The 18,512-nt window shown below is 49.0% G+C and overlaps 1 protein-coding gene across 3 annotated transcripts in view; it reads left to right on the top strand.

The window, feature by feature from the left end:
- Positions 1-18,512, top strand: part of ELP4 (elongator acetyltransferase complex subunit 4) — a 277,760-nt gene that overhangs the window by 189,893 nt on the left and 69,355 nt on the right. The window contains exon 10 of one of the 3 annotated variants that reach the window (XM_035328536.1): positions 12,977-13,261. The exons of 1 other annotated variant lie outside the window; for it this stretch is intronic. In XM_035328536.1, the coding sequence (XP_035184427.1) occupies positions 12,977-13,111 (135 nt within the window). In that variant the 3' untranslated portion in view covers positions 13,112-13,261. Of the gene's footprint in view, positions 1-9,048; positions 9,924-12,976; positions 13,262-18,512 lie in introns of those variants that run through there. One more of the 3 variants, XM_035328539.1, reaches the window with a different exon arrangement.

The following is an 18,512-nucleotide window of genomic DNA, read 5'->3' as shown; positions in this document are numbered from 1 at the left end:
TATATATCAGAAACATGCACATCCAGGAGGTGAACTGAGCCGATTCTGTTTTCCCAGCATTAAGCTTCAAAAAATTAGAAGTCACCCAGGCTTGAACCTCAGACAGACAGGTAATGAGCCGTGACAGCCTTTCGCTGGGATCCACAGGAACGGGCAAGCAGGCCTGGGTGTCAGCCACAGAAACGCGCTAATCAGACCCAAATCTCCGAGTAATGCCGCCAAGCGCCAGCACGTCGCTCGGAAAGGCGGGCGGGCGGTGAGGGGAAGCCCGTGGGACCGCGGGAAGGGGCAGAGGGGGCCATCACGCTGGGCCCCGCGCGGCCCTCACAGCTCCATCAGGGCTGTGGGGACACAGCGAGGACATAGCGAGGACTTGACACAGCGAGGGCTCGGTCGGAAGGCTTGGCCTTGCTTGTGTTTTACCGCCCTGCCTTTTGTAGCGTTGCTGTTGGGAAAATGGGTCACAGTCTCCCTTTAGGTCATGCAGAGAAATCGTGCTGCCAGCCTGCCCCTATGAAGCTTCTGCATCTCCTCAGTGGTACTTACTGCGTCTGAGAGTGTGGGGTCTGCAAGTATGCAACGTGGGCTGCTAGGAAGGTGACTGAGGAGAGCCCCAGCTCGAGCTGGAAAAGGTGTAGCTGAAAAGTAAGCCCTCTCTCCCAAATACCCATCCCCTCTTTATTAAGAGCCCCGTGAGCGCTCTGCTGGCCGGGCCCTGGGGTCGCCCTGGTGTGGGAGCTCCCCGTGGCCCCAGGCCTGCCAGCACGCCGCCCGGTGTCCCGCTTCACCGCAGGCTTCGTCGGGCAACTTGTGTTTGAGGAAAGGCTGAGCCACAAAGCTGCCACATCCTGCGGCTCCTTCATTCTGCACAAAAAGGTGGGGTAATTCCTCATGGAAATGGCTGGCTCCTGGCCTCCTCCCGCCCGGAGGAGGGCTAACCATGCCGCCCCTGCCCGGGCTGCCCCGTGCTGGGCCAGCAGCAGCTCCCGGCCCCCAGCACAGCCCGGTCCTCCTGCTGCAGTCCGCCACTGCCTGCGTGGGACGTCGCCGGCCGCTCCTCTCCCCCAGAATTCACCTCCAGCTTTTGGATTTCGCGACGCTGAATCCCTGCGGTGAAAAGGGGCTTTCGTGCCTTTATATGGAGTTGCAAACCTGTATTAAGCCTCAAAAGATGTTTTTATCGAAAGATCTCGACAGCTGCCAGCTTCCCTAAATCCCAAACTATCATTAGGCATTTAGTTGCAGACGGGGGATTTTTCTGGACCTTCCCTCCTGACCCAGTGATAAAGCCAACTTGGTCTGAGATTGAAGATTCATTTATCTCTCCTTGGCAATTATCTCTATTACTGCCCGCAATCCTTCCCAATCTTTCTAAACAACATCCTGCTATTAAAGCCACTTGGCAAGCATTTAAAGCCCTGGATAAGTTAACCATGCACAAAATATCCCACTTGGGGAAGGATCCAGCTATAAAAATAAATGGTTTACGTTCCGAAGGGCACGGTTCAGGATGGGTATTCTTCATTTGTGAAGAGAGGTCATCATTGCTGACAATAAAATTATGTAGGACCTGATCCTCCCCCACTGAGCTCAACAGCAAAATCCCTCCTGGTTTCAATGGTGTTTTCCGGGATCAGCCGCCGGGAAAGCCAACATTCCTCAAAGTTGCTGAAAATCTATAATTGGATATATTAAGAGGGCTTTCAAAGGGACGTCAGCTTTGGAGGCTTAGTGTAAACTGCACTGCAAAGGGGATCCCCGCACGTAACTCAACCCGTGCAGCTGGTTCAACGTTACTTTGCGGCGTGGTCTCCGACCAGGGGAGGCCAGGCCCTGCGGCCTCCACCCCATGCCCCGGGAGGCTGAGGAGGCCAGCGGACGAGGCCAGGGCCAGGGACGCGGGGCCGGCTGGGGATGTGCGGGGTGCGATCCTGCCAGCCTCGGCCGGAGGCACCGCGGCGCCCAGCCCCTGTTTTCACAGGCTCTCTGGTCTCCTGTCACAATGCATCTCTGTGGGAGAGCCGGCGGAGCGTTGTGATGAATCTTGCCATGCCTTGCATGTCCATATTTAGTAAAATGAAGCTTAGTTTGAGCCTTTGGGACAGGAATTGAATGCATCCCGAAAAGACAGATTTTTAACTCACGGGCTGAACTTCAAAGTGTTCTTGAACCCTCTTTTGAAAATGTTCACCGGTAGCTTTTTGGGAACTGGAAACCTTCCATTTCCCCTTGCCCACTGCTTTTCTGGTCCACCAGCAGTGTTTCCCTTTAGTGGCCAGGGGAAAGGGGCATGGGTGCAGGCGAGGGGCACCGATGTGCCCTGAGGGCAGGGACACCCTGGCTGTGGCTGGCACCCACCGAGGGATGCTCTGGCCATGCCATGGCCCTGCAGGAGCCCTGTCCTCAGTCGCACCCTCCCCTCACTCCTACAGCCCTCCACAGGGCACAACCACAAAGCTTGCTCTCATTCCTGAAGAGCTCAGTTTTTCAGTTTTCCTTCCCTTTTTAGTGAAAGCTGAAATTCAGCAGAAGCTGAGGAGGCCATCACAGAGAGCCACAGGTTCGCTGCACTTGCTGGGACCAACCGGGCCTGGCTGCGGCTCCAGGATGCACAGCCTGCAGACACAGCAATGAAAGGAAATATTCTGAAAGGGATGAATCAGCTGGAGGCCGGGGGGATCTGACTGGAATTTAAAAAGTTGTGTGGCCGCGTGCCGGTCTGAGCCCTGCCAGCACAAAAACTTGGGGGCGCAAAGCGCTTTGTAGCCTGGCATAATGGTGTCACTTCGCTGATTAGCTGACAAGCCCTCCCAGGATGGTTTTAGGCAATTAGAGAGGCGTTACTGCAAGCCGTCCTGCCCAGGTTGCTGCCAGGCTGCCGGACAGCCCCGAGCTGCTCTGTGGCACCGCGCGGGGCAGCCCGGCCGTTTGGAGGGAGCACAACTTGAAGGCCAGGTAGCCACTTCCAAAGGTTTCGGGGTTTGGCTGTGAAGTTTTTTAAATAAATGACATTAGAGTTCCATTTATTTGTGGTGTGAACGAGACATCAGTCCAGTCAGAGCAAATCATGGATGAAGGCCGTGCACGAGGTGCTGCAAAGCCACCGCGACAGCAAGAGCTCGGCAGGCGGTTCAGTGCCACTTGGGCCAGCACTGGGCACGGCTTGTGGATGGTCGGCCCTGCACCCAGACAGCACAAAGCTGTCATTCCTGCCCCTGTGGCGGGGCTGATGCAGCGTGATTCCAGCCTGGGGCAGCCCCAGGCGAAGAGGACCAGCAGCAGGGGGCTCAGGACCACGGCGGCTGGAAGGGGCCAGGTGGGATGCAGCAGGGAGAAGGGCTGCAGCAGGGGCAGAGCACAGCGCTGCGGGAACGGCTGAGACACCTGCAGAGGGTTTGGAGGTGAGCAGCGAAAATGATGAGACCTGGAAAATAGGAATTACAAGGGCCAGCTGAATGGCCTGGGGCTGCTGAAGCTGACAGGGGAGAAGGTGCTGGGAGGAAGAGGTTGCGACAACTTTCCAGCACCCTGAAGGTGGTCACAAGGAGGAAGAGCAGGACCTGTTCCCTGCATGCATTCTGCGAAGGACAGGAGAAGGTGGGCTTTGTGTGCAGCAGAGGGACTCAGCATGGACCTAAGGCAACATTAGGTTCCTCCTGCTGGCAGACGGGCCCTCCACACCCCAGGATGGGCTGCTGGGGCGAGTGGGGGAGACGTGGGCAGATGGACACCTATGGTGTCCATCTGCCCCTCCCAGAGGGCCCTATCTAGAGGCAAGGGCAGGGTGCCGCTGCCTCACTCCTGCCAGCAGTTCCCTGCTGGCCCATGGATTCAGGTGTAGGCAGGAGCACACAGGAGGAGAAATTGAGAGAATGCTCCAGGATGCGACTTCTGGGCCATGGGCCAGCCCCCAGCATCACCCGGGAGTGGATAAACACCTGGGGGTGTGCTCGCTCCGACACACAGCGGCCGTCTGTCCCTGTCTGGCACTGCTGGGATGGATGGGGACAGCACCGCTCTCTCGGCCAGCTCCTAGTTTTCCTCATTACCTGCCCTAAGCTTCTCTCAAAGATAAGTGGTTCTTGTGCAAAGCCGCTAATTTAGTCCCAGCAAAGTAGAAAATAAGTCTGAGTGCAAAAAGCTGGTGGGATTTTGACAATATGCACATCGAGGTTGGGTGACCAGTCTTAATTAGGCCATCTTTGTTTACATTTGATGTTTATCAGCTAATTGGCATGGCAAGGTGTGAGTCACACAGCTTCCCTCTGGCATGAAATCAGTTTGCAGGAGAAAAAGCGGGAGAACAAATGATCCCAATTACAGGACACCCCACTGTGCTAATTACCATCCCGGGGAGGCAGAGCCTTGCACCCGCGTGCCGCTCCCCACCACCTCTCCGCCGCAGCAGAGGTGACGCCTGGCTGCCAGTCCCCTGCTGCCCACGGCCTTCTCAGGGCCAGGGCTACCTCCTCCCTCACCCTTTATGTCCTCTCCCCCTTTCTTGGTCTGGTCTGGTGGAGGCCACGTCGCAGCCGCAGCTCGTGAGAGAGGAGTCGTCGTGCTTCCAGTGCCACGATGCCCACTGGACCAAAGCCTTGATGTTTGCTGCGATGGAGCCGTACCTCACTATCACTGCTCAGGCTCACTGTCAGCGTTCAGACCTGCCTGGGCTCTTTCCCCATTCCCACCTTTTAGAAATGTTTTTAAGCCATCAGCCAGTCCCCCGGTCCATCCACCCGCTTCCCTGGCACTTGGTTCCTGCACACACACACACTTGTGAGCCTGTATGTATGCACGTACTGTAAATCTCCTTCCTCCTCCTCTCTCCCCACCCTTTGCCTTGCCCCCATACCCTTTCAGCCCCTATACCCTTTCCCCTATACACGAAGGGCCCAATGCGCAGGAATGTTTCTTGGCTGCCCTTGAGTTGAATGATGATCCTGGAGGCTTGGAAAAGCCACAAAGCTCAATGCTCTCTGTCTCCCTGTGTCTCTCTTGTCTTCCCTTCTTAGTAGGGGTAACAGATGGCTCAGGCTTTCACCAACAGTCCCGAACACATTGTCACTCCCAACTGAAAGTGAAATATTCAGTGGCATTTAAATTAAATAGACTCTAATGCTTCAGTAATATTAATTACGGTTTCATTCATCCCTGGCCTAATAAATCAACACATAAAGATAGGATGATCCTGGGGCTGGCAGCAAAGCAGGGCTATTCTGCCCTTTGTAAGGTTATGCACACAAAGCCCCCATTCTTACAGGGACATGATGGCCCCTCCAAACATCTGTGCTCAGCACCACTTGAGGAGAAGCCAAAGTGGTAACATTTAAACTTTTCTTGTCCAATTTGTCCACGCAACGGGGCTCAATTCAACGAGAACTTTCAGGGAAAATTGGAAAAAAAAAAAACAACGTGTTAAGCGGGCGAAAAGTTTTCCCGGGTTGCGCTGGGGGGCAAGCAGATTTATTCCGGCAGCCCTGCCTGCGGCGTGGGGCAGGCTGGCCCTTCTGGCGGCTGCATTTGTTACCCCAGCCTCAACCTTTAAAGGGTGGGCTGAGGGGCGGGGAGGCTCGCCATGCAGGAGGGAAAATTTCGCTCTCAGCGAAATTTCAGTAGTTGGGAAGGCCCCCGGGCAACAATTTTTCACACAATTTTTTTTTTTGTGTGCGTGTGTGTGTGGATACCACAGGGGAAACAGACTCTGTACTTCACCAACAGTTTTTTTCCCCTCACCACTATACATATGTAAAAGGAGGCTAATAAAACGGTTGAATAAAAGATCGCTGCTAGTAAATCTTCAGGAGACAAAACCCTCCACTTGTGATGCTTCAAAGCGGCCCAGAGCTACCAGTTTACCGCAAAAGTCCCAACTCAGTGCTGCTGATTGGAAAATAAAAAGCCCTGTGCATAAAAACTTCACTCCAATTGTTATGCAGTGAATGCAGCAGTTACATACAGCAGCTTTACTTGACCAAATGACTCCTGAGTAGAGCAGCGAAAAGCCTGTTGCCTGTGCAGCTTAGCTCTTTTGGAAAGGTCTGGCTAGAGCAGGTTTGTGAGGAACAACAACAAAAAAAATGGTGATGAGAAATCAGTGCCCTATCATGTAAGTGCATTGTGGAAAGCTGGACCAGTTCTAAAACGAAATGGTGTGGAAAAATAAGCCGCAGAGATGCGTGGCAGCACGGTTCGCAGCAAGGTGCTGGCATGGTGGGGGTCCCTGCTGCACCCCAGGGTGCGTCCCTGCAAGATGGGGACAGCAGCATGCTTCGGGAGGGATGTTTCCTCCCCGTGCTTTGATGGAACAAAACCAGCTGTGTCACCCGGCTGGGCTGGCATGCAGAGGGGGCTTTCCCCCGGCTCTGTCATTTGGACTAGCCTTGCTTTAGCCTCCTCACCTCCAAAATGGGCATTAAGTCACTTACACAGCACTTTGAAGGCCTGAGTGAAGGACAGTGTCCAAAGAAACCTTTTATCAATGCTAATGACGAATACCAGTGACTGTGCAGGTCAAGCAGGCACCACTGGGAGAGCCAGCAGAGGGGCCACCTCAGCAGACTACTCGTGAAGTTCAGTGTTAGGCAAAACCTTGGATTCATTTTTCCTCAGAACACATTCAGCCTGTCTCCAGACCCTAGGTAAGCAAAACATCCTGAGTAAATGCTGCGTTACCATTGCACACATCAGATTTCAGAGCTGTGTGTGGAGGATGAGGATCAAGTAGCTGATGTCACTGTGATGGCAGGCTCAGAGAAGCTGTACGTGGCAACGGGGTGTGCCACTGCCCCGTCCCAGAGCAGTGCCCAGGGGACCCGGGCTGGCTGCTTGTGTGGGGTGAGCAGGGAGAGCAGCGCCCAGCCAGGAGCCTGCGCTCACCTGTGTGCTGTGGAGGGCAAGCGAGGGACAGGCAGCCGTGGGCACGGGCAGGGCTGTGGCAAGCAGCCGGAGCCCCCACAAGTGGGAAGAGATGGCAAGGGGCTGTGCCGCGGGCAGCAGGGGCCAGGGAAGCCTGTCAGGGAGCAGCAGCTGCTGCTCCCCCTGGGGCATGGCTCGTCCTCTCCCGGCTGCCTCCACCAGCCGGCCTCCCCAGGCGACCGCCGAATTCTCCTGCGCCTCAAGCTGGCCCTGGGAGCCGGGCTGGCAGGGAGCTGCCGGCGGCCCCTTAACGCTCCAGCTGGTCCGGGTACTCCGCAGCAGCTGAGCGAGGAGGGCTCGCTCCCCGGCTTGTCCTAGTTCCCATCGGCTGGCCGGGCCGGGCAGCCCGCACGCCCGTCAGCCAGCAAGAGCACATGTTGCTCCTGTACCTGGGGCCCCGATTCACGATCATGGGGTGAAAACTGGGGCAGGAGCTGCCTGAGGCGCTCCGGGTGCTCCTTCTCTTGGTTCGTCCATTCAGAGTAGTTTGCAGAAATCTCAGATGATTCTCTCTTGACTCCTAGTTTGGAAAGATATTTAAAGCATCCAGACTCAAAAATCAGTGCACATTCATGCAAACCAACTTTCTGTCCTACCCGTTTGTGGAAGGGCATTTTCTGTGGGTGTGAGGTACTGGAAGCTGCTGTTTACCAGCCTCACCGCAGTCCCAGTGAAGGGGCTCCTGCAGGTGTCTGTCTTCAAGGTGAGGCCACTCGCACGTACCAGGTAGCTGTGCCAGCAACCAGTGGAGGGATCTGCTCTCTAGGTCATGTATAAACACTTAACGAACTTGCTAAAACCATAATTCCTTCATCTAGGCTACCTTTAATTCTAAAATACATCTCCATGGCCTGGTCTATGGGCAAGGAATTACCCTTTGAGACTGGCCTAGAAGATACCTGCTCCGCTTCTTATTTACAAACCACAGGAAACATTCCAATGAGTAATGTTGCTAAATTCTGGACAGGAGTTACTAAAATCCCCTGGTTTTCATCAAGAAAGCATTGTTCACTGTTCACAGAGAAGGAAGACACAAAGCTCACCGTCCCTTCCCTAAGCAGAGGCCAGCAGATGCTTTTCAGTAATACCGAAAGCGTATACACGAGTCTGCGTTCTGGGGTCATTAGTAATTGGTAATGATTCCCAAAAGTGCAACATCTCATGTTCAGCCATTACTGTCTCTGTCCTTGGACATAAACCTTATGCAACCTGGTATGGGCTAACAGAAGAATAAGTTGAAACACAATTTTAATATGGCAGAGATTAGCAGAGAACGTGTCACTGGCTTTATCTCAAGATGTAATTTGCGAACACTTTTCTTCACTGCTCAAAACATTCTCTGGTAGATATTTTTAGTAATGACATATATGTTTCCTAGTAAGGCACTTTGCATTTAATAGTAATAAGAAATAACATTATCTACTTTTTATGATTGAAGATTAAGGAGTCTATTCTAATAGCTTCAGCTGTCAACACAAGGTCCTCTGGTACTACGTTTCTTAGCCTCCCTGTTGTAAAAGAACATGTCTATGTAGATATTATTAATTTATCATTGCACAAAACAAAGTTTATGAACACTTAATAATTAATGTGCTGTGAATTTAATAATAAAAAATTAAGACTCTACCTTACATCATTTTTTAACTATCTGATTTTTATTCTTCTCATTAGCTCTTTATGGGTCTATTCTGAACCATGGCTTGGGTTTAAAAGCATTTACTTGTGTATATTGAAATGTAAATACTTCATCTCCAGCCCAGTTGAATACAGGGACAACACCATGATGAAATTAACCACCATGATATTTCTGCCATACATAGGACATCAGGATATAGATATAAACCTGTCATGAAACCAGAGGAGCCTCCCAAGCTGCACGAACTGAAGACCTGGGTCCTCTCACCTTGTGAAGACAACAGACAGACATGCTTTCTTTTCTTTCAAAAATCTTTGGTGCTTTTTGCATTTATACTTTGCCTGGCGAGTGGATAAGCACCGATTACCTCTTCTCTAAGGGCCTATACTACTTCTGTCTGTCTGAGCAGTTTCTTGCATAAGTGTGATTAAAAAAAAAAAAAAAAGTAGTTCTCTACTTCAAAAATTAACATATCTTATTTGTTATTCTTGCTTTAGCTTCCTCAGCACAACCTGACAGATCTTGTCGTTATCTGCTATCCCGCTCTGGGTGCTCAGAATAAATAACACAGGTCGGGGACCTCAATGCAGGAAAGTGCCTTTGGGTCCCAGTGGCACTACCTGGCGCAGCCCCAGCTGAGGATCTGGCTCTGTTATGTCTCAACACACATATGCTTATGGTATATGATTTTGTTCCTGCAGTATGATTCATTCTAGATTTCAAGTACAGAACATGATTCATACTAATTTATTTCTTTACATTTGTATTATCTACCCGAGCTGTTGAGGGTTTAGTCAGCAGAATAATTAATGTTTGGTTGATAATCTGAATCCCAGCAGCTCATCCCAGACAATGTTTCCTGACAGCAAATCCTGCACCACAGAGATTAAGGGACAAATCTGCAAATGTCAGAAGGCGAGGGCTGCATGCAGAAATGCAGGTCCCTTCACCAGCCTTCCCTGTCTGCTCTGCCCTGCGCTGCTGCATTACATCCATAAACTCAGCACTGCACCAGTAGTGTGACACGGCCGTGATTCAACGTGATTTACACAGTGGTCGTGTATTTAGGAACGCAGATCACCAGGAATGCACTTAACCGGACACTTGCACGTTGCAACTGGGTGTGCAGTTATCTGACTTGTATGCCCAACACGTGTGTGCCTCTTGGGATTTGCATGTCCCACCATCCAGAGTAGTAGAGCTTGAAGGTGGTTGGAACAAAAATAGAGAAGAAGACTTCATTTTGTTAAAAATCTGGCACTGATTTCACTTCTTCCTAAATGAGACAGGAGGCAAATGTTCTCCAACAAAAAATAAGCAATGACAATCAGAGCTGGAATATTAATACGCCTCAGTGTGGGAAACAAGCAGGACGAGGCAGAGAGGAAAGCCAGCGATGGAGCCTGCACCTTGCTGGGTGATTGTCCTGAGCAGAGAGCATCATCAGTGCCACGCTTGGAGAAAAACATGCACGGGAAAAGGAAGGAAAACTGGCACTGCCCATGAAAAGGAAATTTAGAAAATCACTACAAAAGGGTTTGGAATAGAAAGAACAGGTTGTTGGGAATGGAAGAAAAAAAGGAAAAATAAGAACTGAAAACCACTGCATGACCTCTGGCCTTCAGAGGACAGGAAGGACAGAAAGAAAACGTGTTTTCCATCAAGAACCAAATTTGATCAGCGAATGATGGCAGGTGAAGTTTGCTTCCACTCTGCTTGGGCTGCCTTACTGCCAGGACAGCAACCCCTGGGCTGTAGGTGTAGAAGGCTAACAACCTCTTCCTATGGGGAGGAGGAGGAGGAAGAGACTTTCATGAGCTTGATCTTACAGGAACCCTTGGCTTGGTATCTGCCCTGTTTTCTTTTTGTTTGTGTGTCTAGAAAATGGCCAAAAACGAGCAACTGAATACAACAGTTCCTGAGATGTTTTTGTCTGAGGGTGGCTGTAGGCCATTGCTGTAGTACCTGCAGATGTTTCACTCAAGAGGAAACCAAGCATGTGTATGCCTGCCTGCCACTCCTGCTGGCCCCAGAGGTGCCTCACTGCCCTGGGATCGAAACAGAAGCACAGCAGTGATCAGAGGAAGATGATTTCAGGGAATAAACACAGTGGCAATGGCGATGCTATGAAAACTGTTGGCACCCACAGTGTCGCAGACCATCTGCCACCATATCACACCAGCGGTCCCCTATTCCATTCCTTGCCATTACTCCTTGTAGCTCCTGTTCAGCCTCACCAGGAGTATGTCCTCACAGGTCAGAGCTAGTGTGAAAAGGGGTTTTCTTCTCCCAGTCTGCATGGTGCAAAAGAAAATTATTCTGTTCCTCCCTTCTCCTCTCTGGGTAACAGGACAACCCCTCACAAACATTACACTGACCCGTTTGTTACAGATGGCTTTCAGTGCAACACCTAGGGGACAGAGTTGCCAAATGCCACCAAATACAATCCTTTAAGACAGTAAGCAGCCTCCACAAAATACATAGAATGGTACCTTGGCTTTCTTTAAAAAATCACTGAAATATATGAGAGTACCAGCTTTTTTTCTCACGGTCCTGCATTTCTTGGAGTCTATTTCTGTTGCAGTAAATGACCGTGCAGCTTGGAACACAGAGTGACATCTGGCTTCAGAGCTTTCCCCACCCACCAAGGTTCAGACCATGGTTCATCAGCCACCCTGGCTAGCTCTGAGTGTGACTGACTGTCCCTCAGACCCAGGCTTGGTGCTTTACTGCTTCATAGCCCTCTGCAGACAAGTTAGTATCTAATCCCCCTCCCAGGCAAAAAAACATTATACCACAGCTACAGGAGAACACACAAAACCTTCACGCCATCACTAAGGACTGAGCGTCAAGCAACCTAAGCAGGTGACTGGTCCTTGAAGCCATTGTGATTAAAGTGCTGCCATAAGAAATTTTGGAATACATGTGTGTAACTGCTTCCTGCAAGTGTCTTTCTGAAATCAAGCTGAATCCTTTAATTGCAAGGCTTGTGAAAGCTGCTTTGTAATTTGCAGAGGGTTTGTGTAATGCATGTACATATTTAGTGAGAGGTAATGAACCCTCCTTCACCTCCCATCCAATGAAGCATTAGCACCACCAGTTGGTCACCAAGCCTGAATAACACCCAGTCCCAACTGCAATAACAATGCAAGAGCTTTGTTCGAGCTCTCAAGAGCAATGTGTTGTGTCATCCAGATGTATTGTTTAGTTGACCTGAAGTTGAGGCAAGTCATGTTAAAACTGCGTCGGTGCATTTTTTTCCTGGGTTTGTTGATTGTACCTGATCTGTTCCAGCTTGAAATTTAAACCACGCCAATTAGAGAATCAGAAAACTGAAATGAGGAGCTCAGCTAAATTCCAGATTTCTCAGCACAATCACATTTTTCACTTCACTGGTGAAAGACTGAAAAAGATCCAGAGAAAACACTATTAGTGTTTTGGATTTCTGGAGCATCCTCCTTCAAAGGTGCACTAATTGGCAGAGTGAAGTGAGTCAGACGTGGGTGCTGATTTTCGGTTCTCAGGTCAGAAAATGGGTTTGCGAAGCTGCTTCTGCACGGCACATGGCTAGACTGCTATTGGTGTACACTGAAGTCTTGATTTATATATGCATATGCAGCGATGCTCATACCTTCTAAGTAAGCCTACATGCCTAGTTACTCGAAGGGCCTATCTGCCCATCCCTTCTATTCTGGTTTGCATAAATGGGAAATGTTTGCCTTTTTCCTGGTTCTCTGTCTTTGCTTCTCTCTTCCTCCGTGTTTGCTCATGGAGAGGCATGGAGGCATTTTACAGCTCTTTCAGAGATTTAAAGTTGCATTCTTATTTGTGCTAAGGCTCCTGGCACTGCCCTGGGATTTAGCGTGAACTACCTTTGCAGCTGCTTTTTGGGTCTTCTATTGTGCAAGAAACCCAAGAAAGTCTCAGGGTAAAAGGGAATCAGGACCACTGTGTCTGCAGTGTTTCATCCACCACTTCATGGGGTTATCTGGGCTGGCTGAGATGGAGAAAGGGTTGCAACCAAGCCACACTCTGCAAGGAATAATTCCTCCTACTAACTAAAACAGTTTGTCAGTTAAGAGCACACAAAGGAGGCAAACTATACAATGTGCCACCTTACAGCAGCACGTTAACCTTACAAGTAATAAAGCAATTATAGACCCCCAAATGCTGATGCTAATATCTGGCCCACGGCACCAGTCTGATCCGGACACCTTGGTGCTTTACTGCACCTTATCTGGCTCCTTTCAGATCACGCCCTTGCTGTCCTCCCTGCTTGGGATGGCACTTGACAGTGGCACCTGAGGCTGTTCAAGCTAATTCACTATGGCAGGATTGTCATTCTCAGAACCAGCACATCCAACAAAACGTAATGCCTTAGATGTTTTGAGTTTGTTTATATTTTTAAATTCATCTCATTTATAGGCGGGTGAAAGAGTCTCAGTGGTGCCTGTGGCCTCCCCAGGCCGCCCCCTGTCCAAGCTCAGAGCAGGAGGCAGACCTTGCCAGCCCAGGACTTCACTGGCACTCTTGGAGCCTGAGGGACAAAGACCTTGGTAGACAAGACAGATGAGAAAAGGAAAAAATGACACATAACTTGCTTTTTCCATCAGAGTTCTGATATACTTTGTGGCACACATGCTGCTTGCTTCAAGAAATATTCCCTATGCTTTATGAAATGCTCTCCATGTTTATGCTTGATATACTTGTACAAATAAACACAATACAAAATATCTTTTGTTTCCTCTTTCTACTTTTTTTAACTTTCACATTCCACTCTTCCTCAGACTAAATGAGCTTTGATTTGGGGATATTCCCACAAAAATTACACATAGTAGTTGAATACAATCACCTCTGATGTTTTCACCTTGTAAGATATTGTCAGGGGTTAAAATGGTATAGAAAAATATCACAGTTCTCAGCACGACTTTGTGTCTGATGCTGGCACAAAATGTTCCCAAAGCAAGGAGCCTGCTCACGGGAGCAACCCCAGAACTCCTCACCCGAGCGAGCACTGGCAGCACTGCCTTTGCAGTAGGTACAGGGTTTTTGAAGGCTTTTCTTTCAAGAGCTTATTAAAATTGAAAAATTACGCAGCCCATTGCTTAGCTGTTTCTCACAGGCTTTACAGTGCTCAGATAGCGTATCATGTTTGTACCCGAGCTCACCACTACGCAGGCTCTTCCTCTGAAGAGGCTGGGCAATCTTCAGCGCCGTGCAGCACTCAGAAGTGGCGCTCAGACTGTAAATATTATATGCTGCTGCAAGAACATTTGAATGGTAATACTCAAGCAATTACTTTCCTTTCAAGATCATTAAACACAAATCTGACTTGTATTTTAATAGGACTGCCAATGTATTTAATGGGGGGCAGTAAAGGGTAGTTTTTTTCTAATGGATGAATGTTTATATTATTATCCACTCTGAGAGACCACATTAGGAGGAGACTGGATAACACTCATGTGTTTTGCCTCAGTCCTTTTCACCCAGTATTCATTTTTTTCTCAGTTCTGCATCTTACAGTCTTATGGCAAAACAGCACCTACAATAAACCCACCACCACATTCTGAGTATTAGACAAAAAAGTCCGAATACACTCATGCTGAAAAGAATTTGCAGTTTGCATTTCCCTTACGGCCATTAAAATGTTAGAGAAACCCAGCGTTTGGCAGGCTGACAGGTTCAGCCAGGGACAACGCTACTCAGCTGCTGGACGTGCGCTGTATGGCCCAGAGCAATGCCAGCCTCCCCGTGCCACCCCGCAAGCACCTCTCCAGCATGCTTGGAGCAGCGCCCAGCAGGGTCCACGGTTGTTTCCGCCTCCACCTCCATTCCCACCCATGCTTGGGCTAGTGAGAAGAGTGGGCATTAGCACGAGGTGTGCAGTGGGCAGCTGGGCTGGGCTGGTTTTTCTTCCCACTTGCATGCATGCCATAAACATGCTTTCCTTCAACGCTAACTTCAGGGAAGGTTTTGCATGTACTTCAGAGTGAATGTAGCTCCATCCACACACTCCATGGCATTTCCTGGGCTCAGCATCCAGGGCTGAGGAATGCGCTTCTGTAAGGTCAGTGCTTCCTCATCAGTCTGTAATTCATCCATGGAGGTTTGCTGTTTGAAGCTGCATGCACTGAAATAGCCGAGAATGTGCATGTAAACCACCTGTATCCTCACTATCGTGTTCTGGGTGTGAACCTTGATGTCTCCTGGTAGGTAGGTGTGGGCAGTAGTTGGCAAATCAAGCAGAATTTGGCAGAAGTATGTAAGTCTGCATTGTAGACACTACAATAAAAAACATCAGGAAGGGGGCTCTAAATCCAGAACTCGTGGAAAGAAGTCCAGGAGTTAAAGGAGAAAGCAAGGGAGCTTTATTTGCTTTGCATTCTAGTGAACAGCAGCAAAGGCCAACCAGGAACTGCTACAGGACTTGTTACATGGCATTAAATGGAGGGTAGGAGCTTTGAATCTTACCCTTAGAGATAAAACACAACACAGTGGAGGCAGCAAAGGTGCCACACAACTGCAGGGGCAGACAGATATGTGTAGAGCACCATATGTAATAGGATACAAATACAGAACATCCTCAGAGCTGAGTACTCTCCCAGAAGCGTATGGCTCGCCCACCTCCTAAGAAAGGCACTCCAAACGTCATCGCTGCTGCGGCTGGGACAATTATTATAGAAAACTGTTGACATTTTCTGGGTTAAGGACGGTTATCTTGAATTCATGGATAATTTAGTCCTTTTGGCTTGCAGAAATAGTTTGATATGCTCTTTAAATAAGCATATAGAGAGACTGATGTGTGATGTTTGTGGGTTCAGATGTTCTGAAAAGTGACATTCCTGTATGGCAGAGAATAAGGCTTAAAAGGGGGTATTATTTATAAAAGCACCAGCATGCACAGGCACTGTTTATTTACCATTTAAATGCCTCATTTCTGTTCTGGCTGTCTGTGCTATAATTTGCACAGGCACTTAAACTTGAGTATAAATAAATGCAAAGAAGTAGTGTTTATGCAGAGCTAAGATGAGGAAATCAAGCACTGAAAGATGGAGACCACTCCTGCACCATCAGCTCAGCCATCTTACCCACCTTTGACTTTGGCTGAGGTCTCCTTTAGCAACAAGCATGAAGCCATCCACGCTTGGTCAGGATGTCAGCACTGAAGATGTGGCTGAGATGCAGCAAGCAGGTGGGCAGCGGGAGCCAAGCCCCGGGCAGCATCTCATCCTTACTGAATGCACAGGAGGGATGCAATGAGGGGCCTCAGGCATCTTGCCAAGACCCTTCAGATGGGAAGCTTTCTCCTCGCCTCATCCTTTAGATACAGACATGTTCCAGCACAAGGGTAGTGAGAGCAAGGGGATAGCCCCAGGACAGCAGGCTGCGAATTGCCACTGTCACCTGTGAGTGCTGGGGTGGGTGACCAATCTTCAACTTGTCCCCCACACCACTCAAGCTGTAAGTGATTTCAGCCTCTGCTCCTCTGGACACCTCCCCCCGTGCTTATGGACATTTATACAGGAGAAGCGGGGCCATGCCACGTGTGCACAGCTTCATGGGAAAATGGTGCAGGGACATGCTGCCTCCCACATGTGTGGGGCAGATTTACAACAGCTTTATGGCTGTGCTTGAGGAAGTAAATCTGGGGTGGGATTTGCTTCAAGTATTTGGAGTATAAATCCCTCATCTGGTCACCTCTACTTGTCCAGGCAGGAGAAGTGAGTCATTATGGCAGAGGACAGGAAGATGCCTCTAACTTACTGTATCTATTAAAACAGTGGAGAAGTTGCATCTTTTTCATTATGTTACAGCAAAGCTCTGCCTTGAGGTCATGAGAAGAACAGGCAGAGAGATAGGTGTAAGGATAGGTTATGCTATTTACTTGCCATGTCTGCTTGGTTGCAGTCAACAGGGAAGGAGCCCTCATTGAGCTGTCCTCTTCCAGAACTCTGGCTGCGATGGCTTTTATGGCACAGCCACACCACCTCCTGCCTTTGGGAAATGCAAACCTGTTGACAGCACGTTGCAGGCATGGTGGCAGTGACCTGCCTGCTGGGCAGCAGGAGCCATTTGCGCTGATCAGGGAGCACACAGCCTCCCCAGTGAGTCCCCACAGAGCATCACCAGACTGAATGAGCACCCATGGGGCAGGAGGAGCAAGCAGGGGAGCAGGGTGTGCACCAGCATCTGGCAGGGCAGTTTCAGAGATACTTCTGTGCTCGGGATAAGCCATGATTTGCAAGTCCCATCTTCTTTTGTTTCTGTTTTGATTGCATCAAAGAGCAAAGCCTGTGACCAGTAAGCTGTTCAATGCCAACTATGTTGCAGATAAAAGGGGAAATTCTGTTTGTGGTCTGCCTTGGCAGAAAGCAGAGATCACCAGGTATCAGTGCCATAGTGCTGGCTGGGACTCCAGAGTTGAGAAGGCACGCTTATTTTCCTTAAAACAATGTTTTCTGCTAAGATCAGTACAGCATTATCTAGCATACATGTTGCAGCTACAAAAGCATTTTCCTGCAGCTTACTTTCACTGTAGGGAATTCTAACCACACAGACTTGTTTGTTATGTGACTATGAGCACACACCTCTTCCTACGTCAAGTGACGTGGAACGAAGCAGCACATGGGCAGCTTGCAGGGGTGACAGGAACTAGCACTGAGCTGCCTGGCATTGCACAGGGGACCTCGGCGGGGCACGTGGAGAAGTGTGTCCCACACAGCAGGGCACGGCAGTGCACGGTGCCCCAGTGCTCTCCTGGCTCGGGTCCTGCCTGCACAACAGCAACCCAAAAGCTGAGCCTGTCAGCCCTTGGCCAGTTCCAGCTGTCACATTTGCAAGGTATTTGAGAAGGAAAGACAAGTCATCCTTAATGATCAACAGGAAATATCAGGTTATTATTCCTCTCATGCTTCCCTAACAACTCTCGAGCTTTGCCCACAGCAGCGCATTTGTTCTCAGTCATATTCTGATTTACTAACCGTTAGCTTTAGGAACAGCCCCCATCATTACTGACAGCCATGGTAAGTAGCCTATTGACTTCAGTAGGAGGGGAATTTCACCCCTTCTATGCGCATGTGTGTGTGTGAGTGTCTTTTGAAAAGCACCAGGCATACATTAATGCTAATAAGTAAGGCCGCTGTTCCTTTGCGTGTGTCTGATAGGCAGCAGGCAGAGTGTGAACTGCTCTATGTATCAATTAAGTGAAAAATAAATAATAGGGAGAAAGTAATATCTTTAACAGTGTATTCACTGGCACATACATATTTATTAGATAGCATATATAATTCTGCTCATATCATTGTTTATGTTCATCATGAAGCCTTAGAGTCATTTATGGTATCCTGGTTTAAATTATGAAAGTCAGATGCAGTAGCATGGCCATATTCCTCAAAGCAGGCTTGTTGAGAAAGCTTTGCCTTTTTTTTTTTTGATTTCACTTAAATATTCAATGAATTATTGGTGTGCGTCTTACATAGAACTCTAGGATTTTTCCAACGTAACAGAATAAAATCCATTTCTAGACTTTTTTTAGACTGCCAGTTTTAATGCAACTTTGTCCTAGTCATCCGATCTTTAAACACAAGCCAAATGGAGGCAGAGGAGCAGGGTTCATTTAATGAAGGTGTAATGTGTGGGTGAGGTGAATCGGGAAACAGAGCAAAAGCATATGCAATTTGCTGGATATATCAGCAGCAAGGGAACTGTCTCTTAAACATGGTTAAATATGTAAACTCTGCCTAGGGAAAATATTTATTTATCTAGATTGACGGCGATCACAGTGAAAAGCATTCAAGATAAGTGGCTCTTTAGCCAACTTTAATTTGTTGATGGATGGATTGATGGGAGGATGGTCAAAGGAATGACAACATAACTCTCTGTAATGGAGATATCCTGTCTGCTGGAGTTTGCAGTACCATTTTGTCTAATTATTACTGATCCATCTATGAGAAAACTTTGC

This window comes from Oxyura jamaicensis, chromosome 5, assembly GCF_011077185.1.
Source record: "Oxyura jamaicensis isolate SHBP4307 breed ruddy duck chromosome 5, BPBGC_Ojam_1.0, whole genome shotgun sequence".
Taxonomy (NCBI): domain Eukaryota; kingdom Metazoa; phylum Chordata; class Aves; order Anseriformes; family Anatidae; genus Oxyura; species Oxyura jamaicensis.
This window is presented reverse-complemented; position numbering and strand designations above follow the sequence as displayed.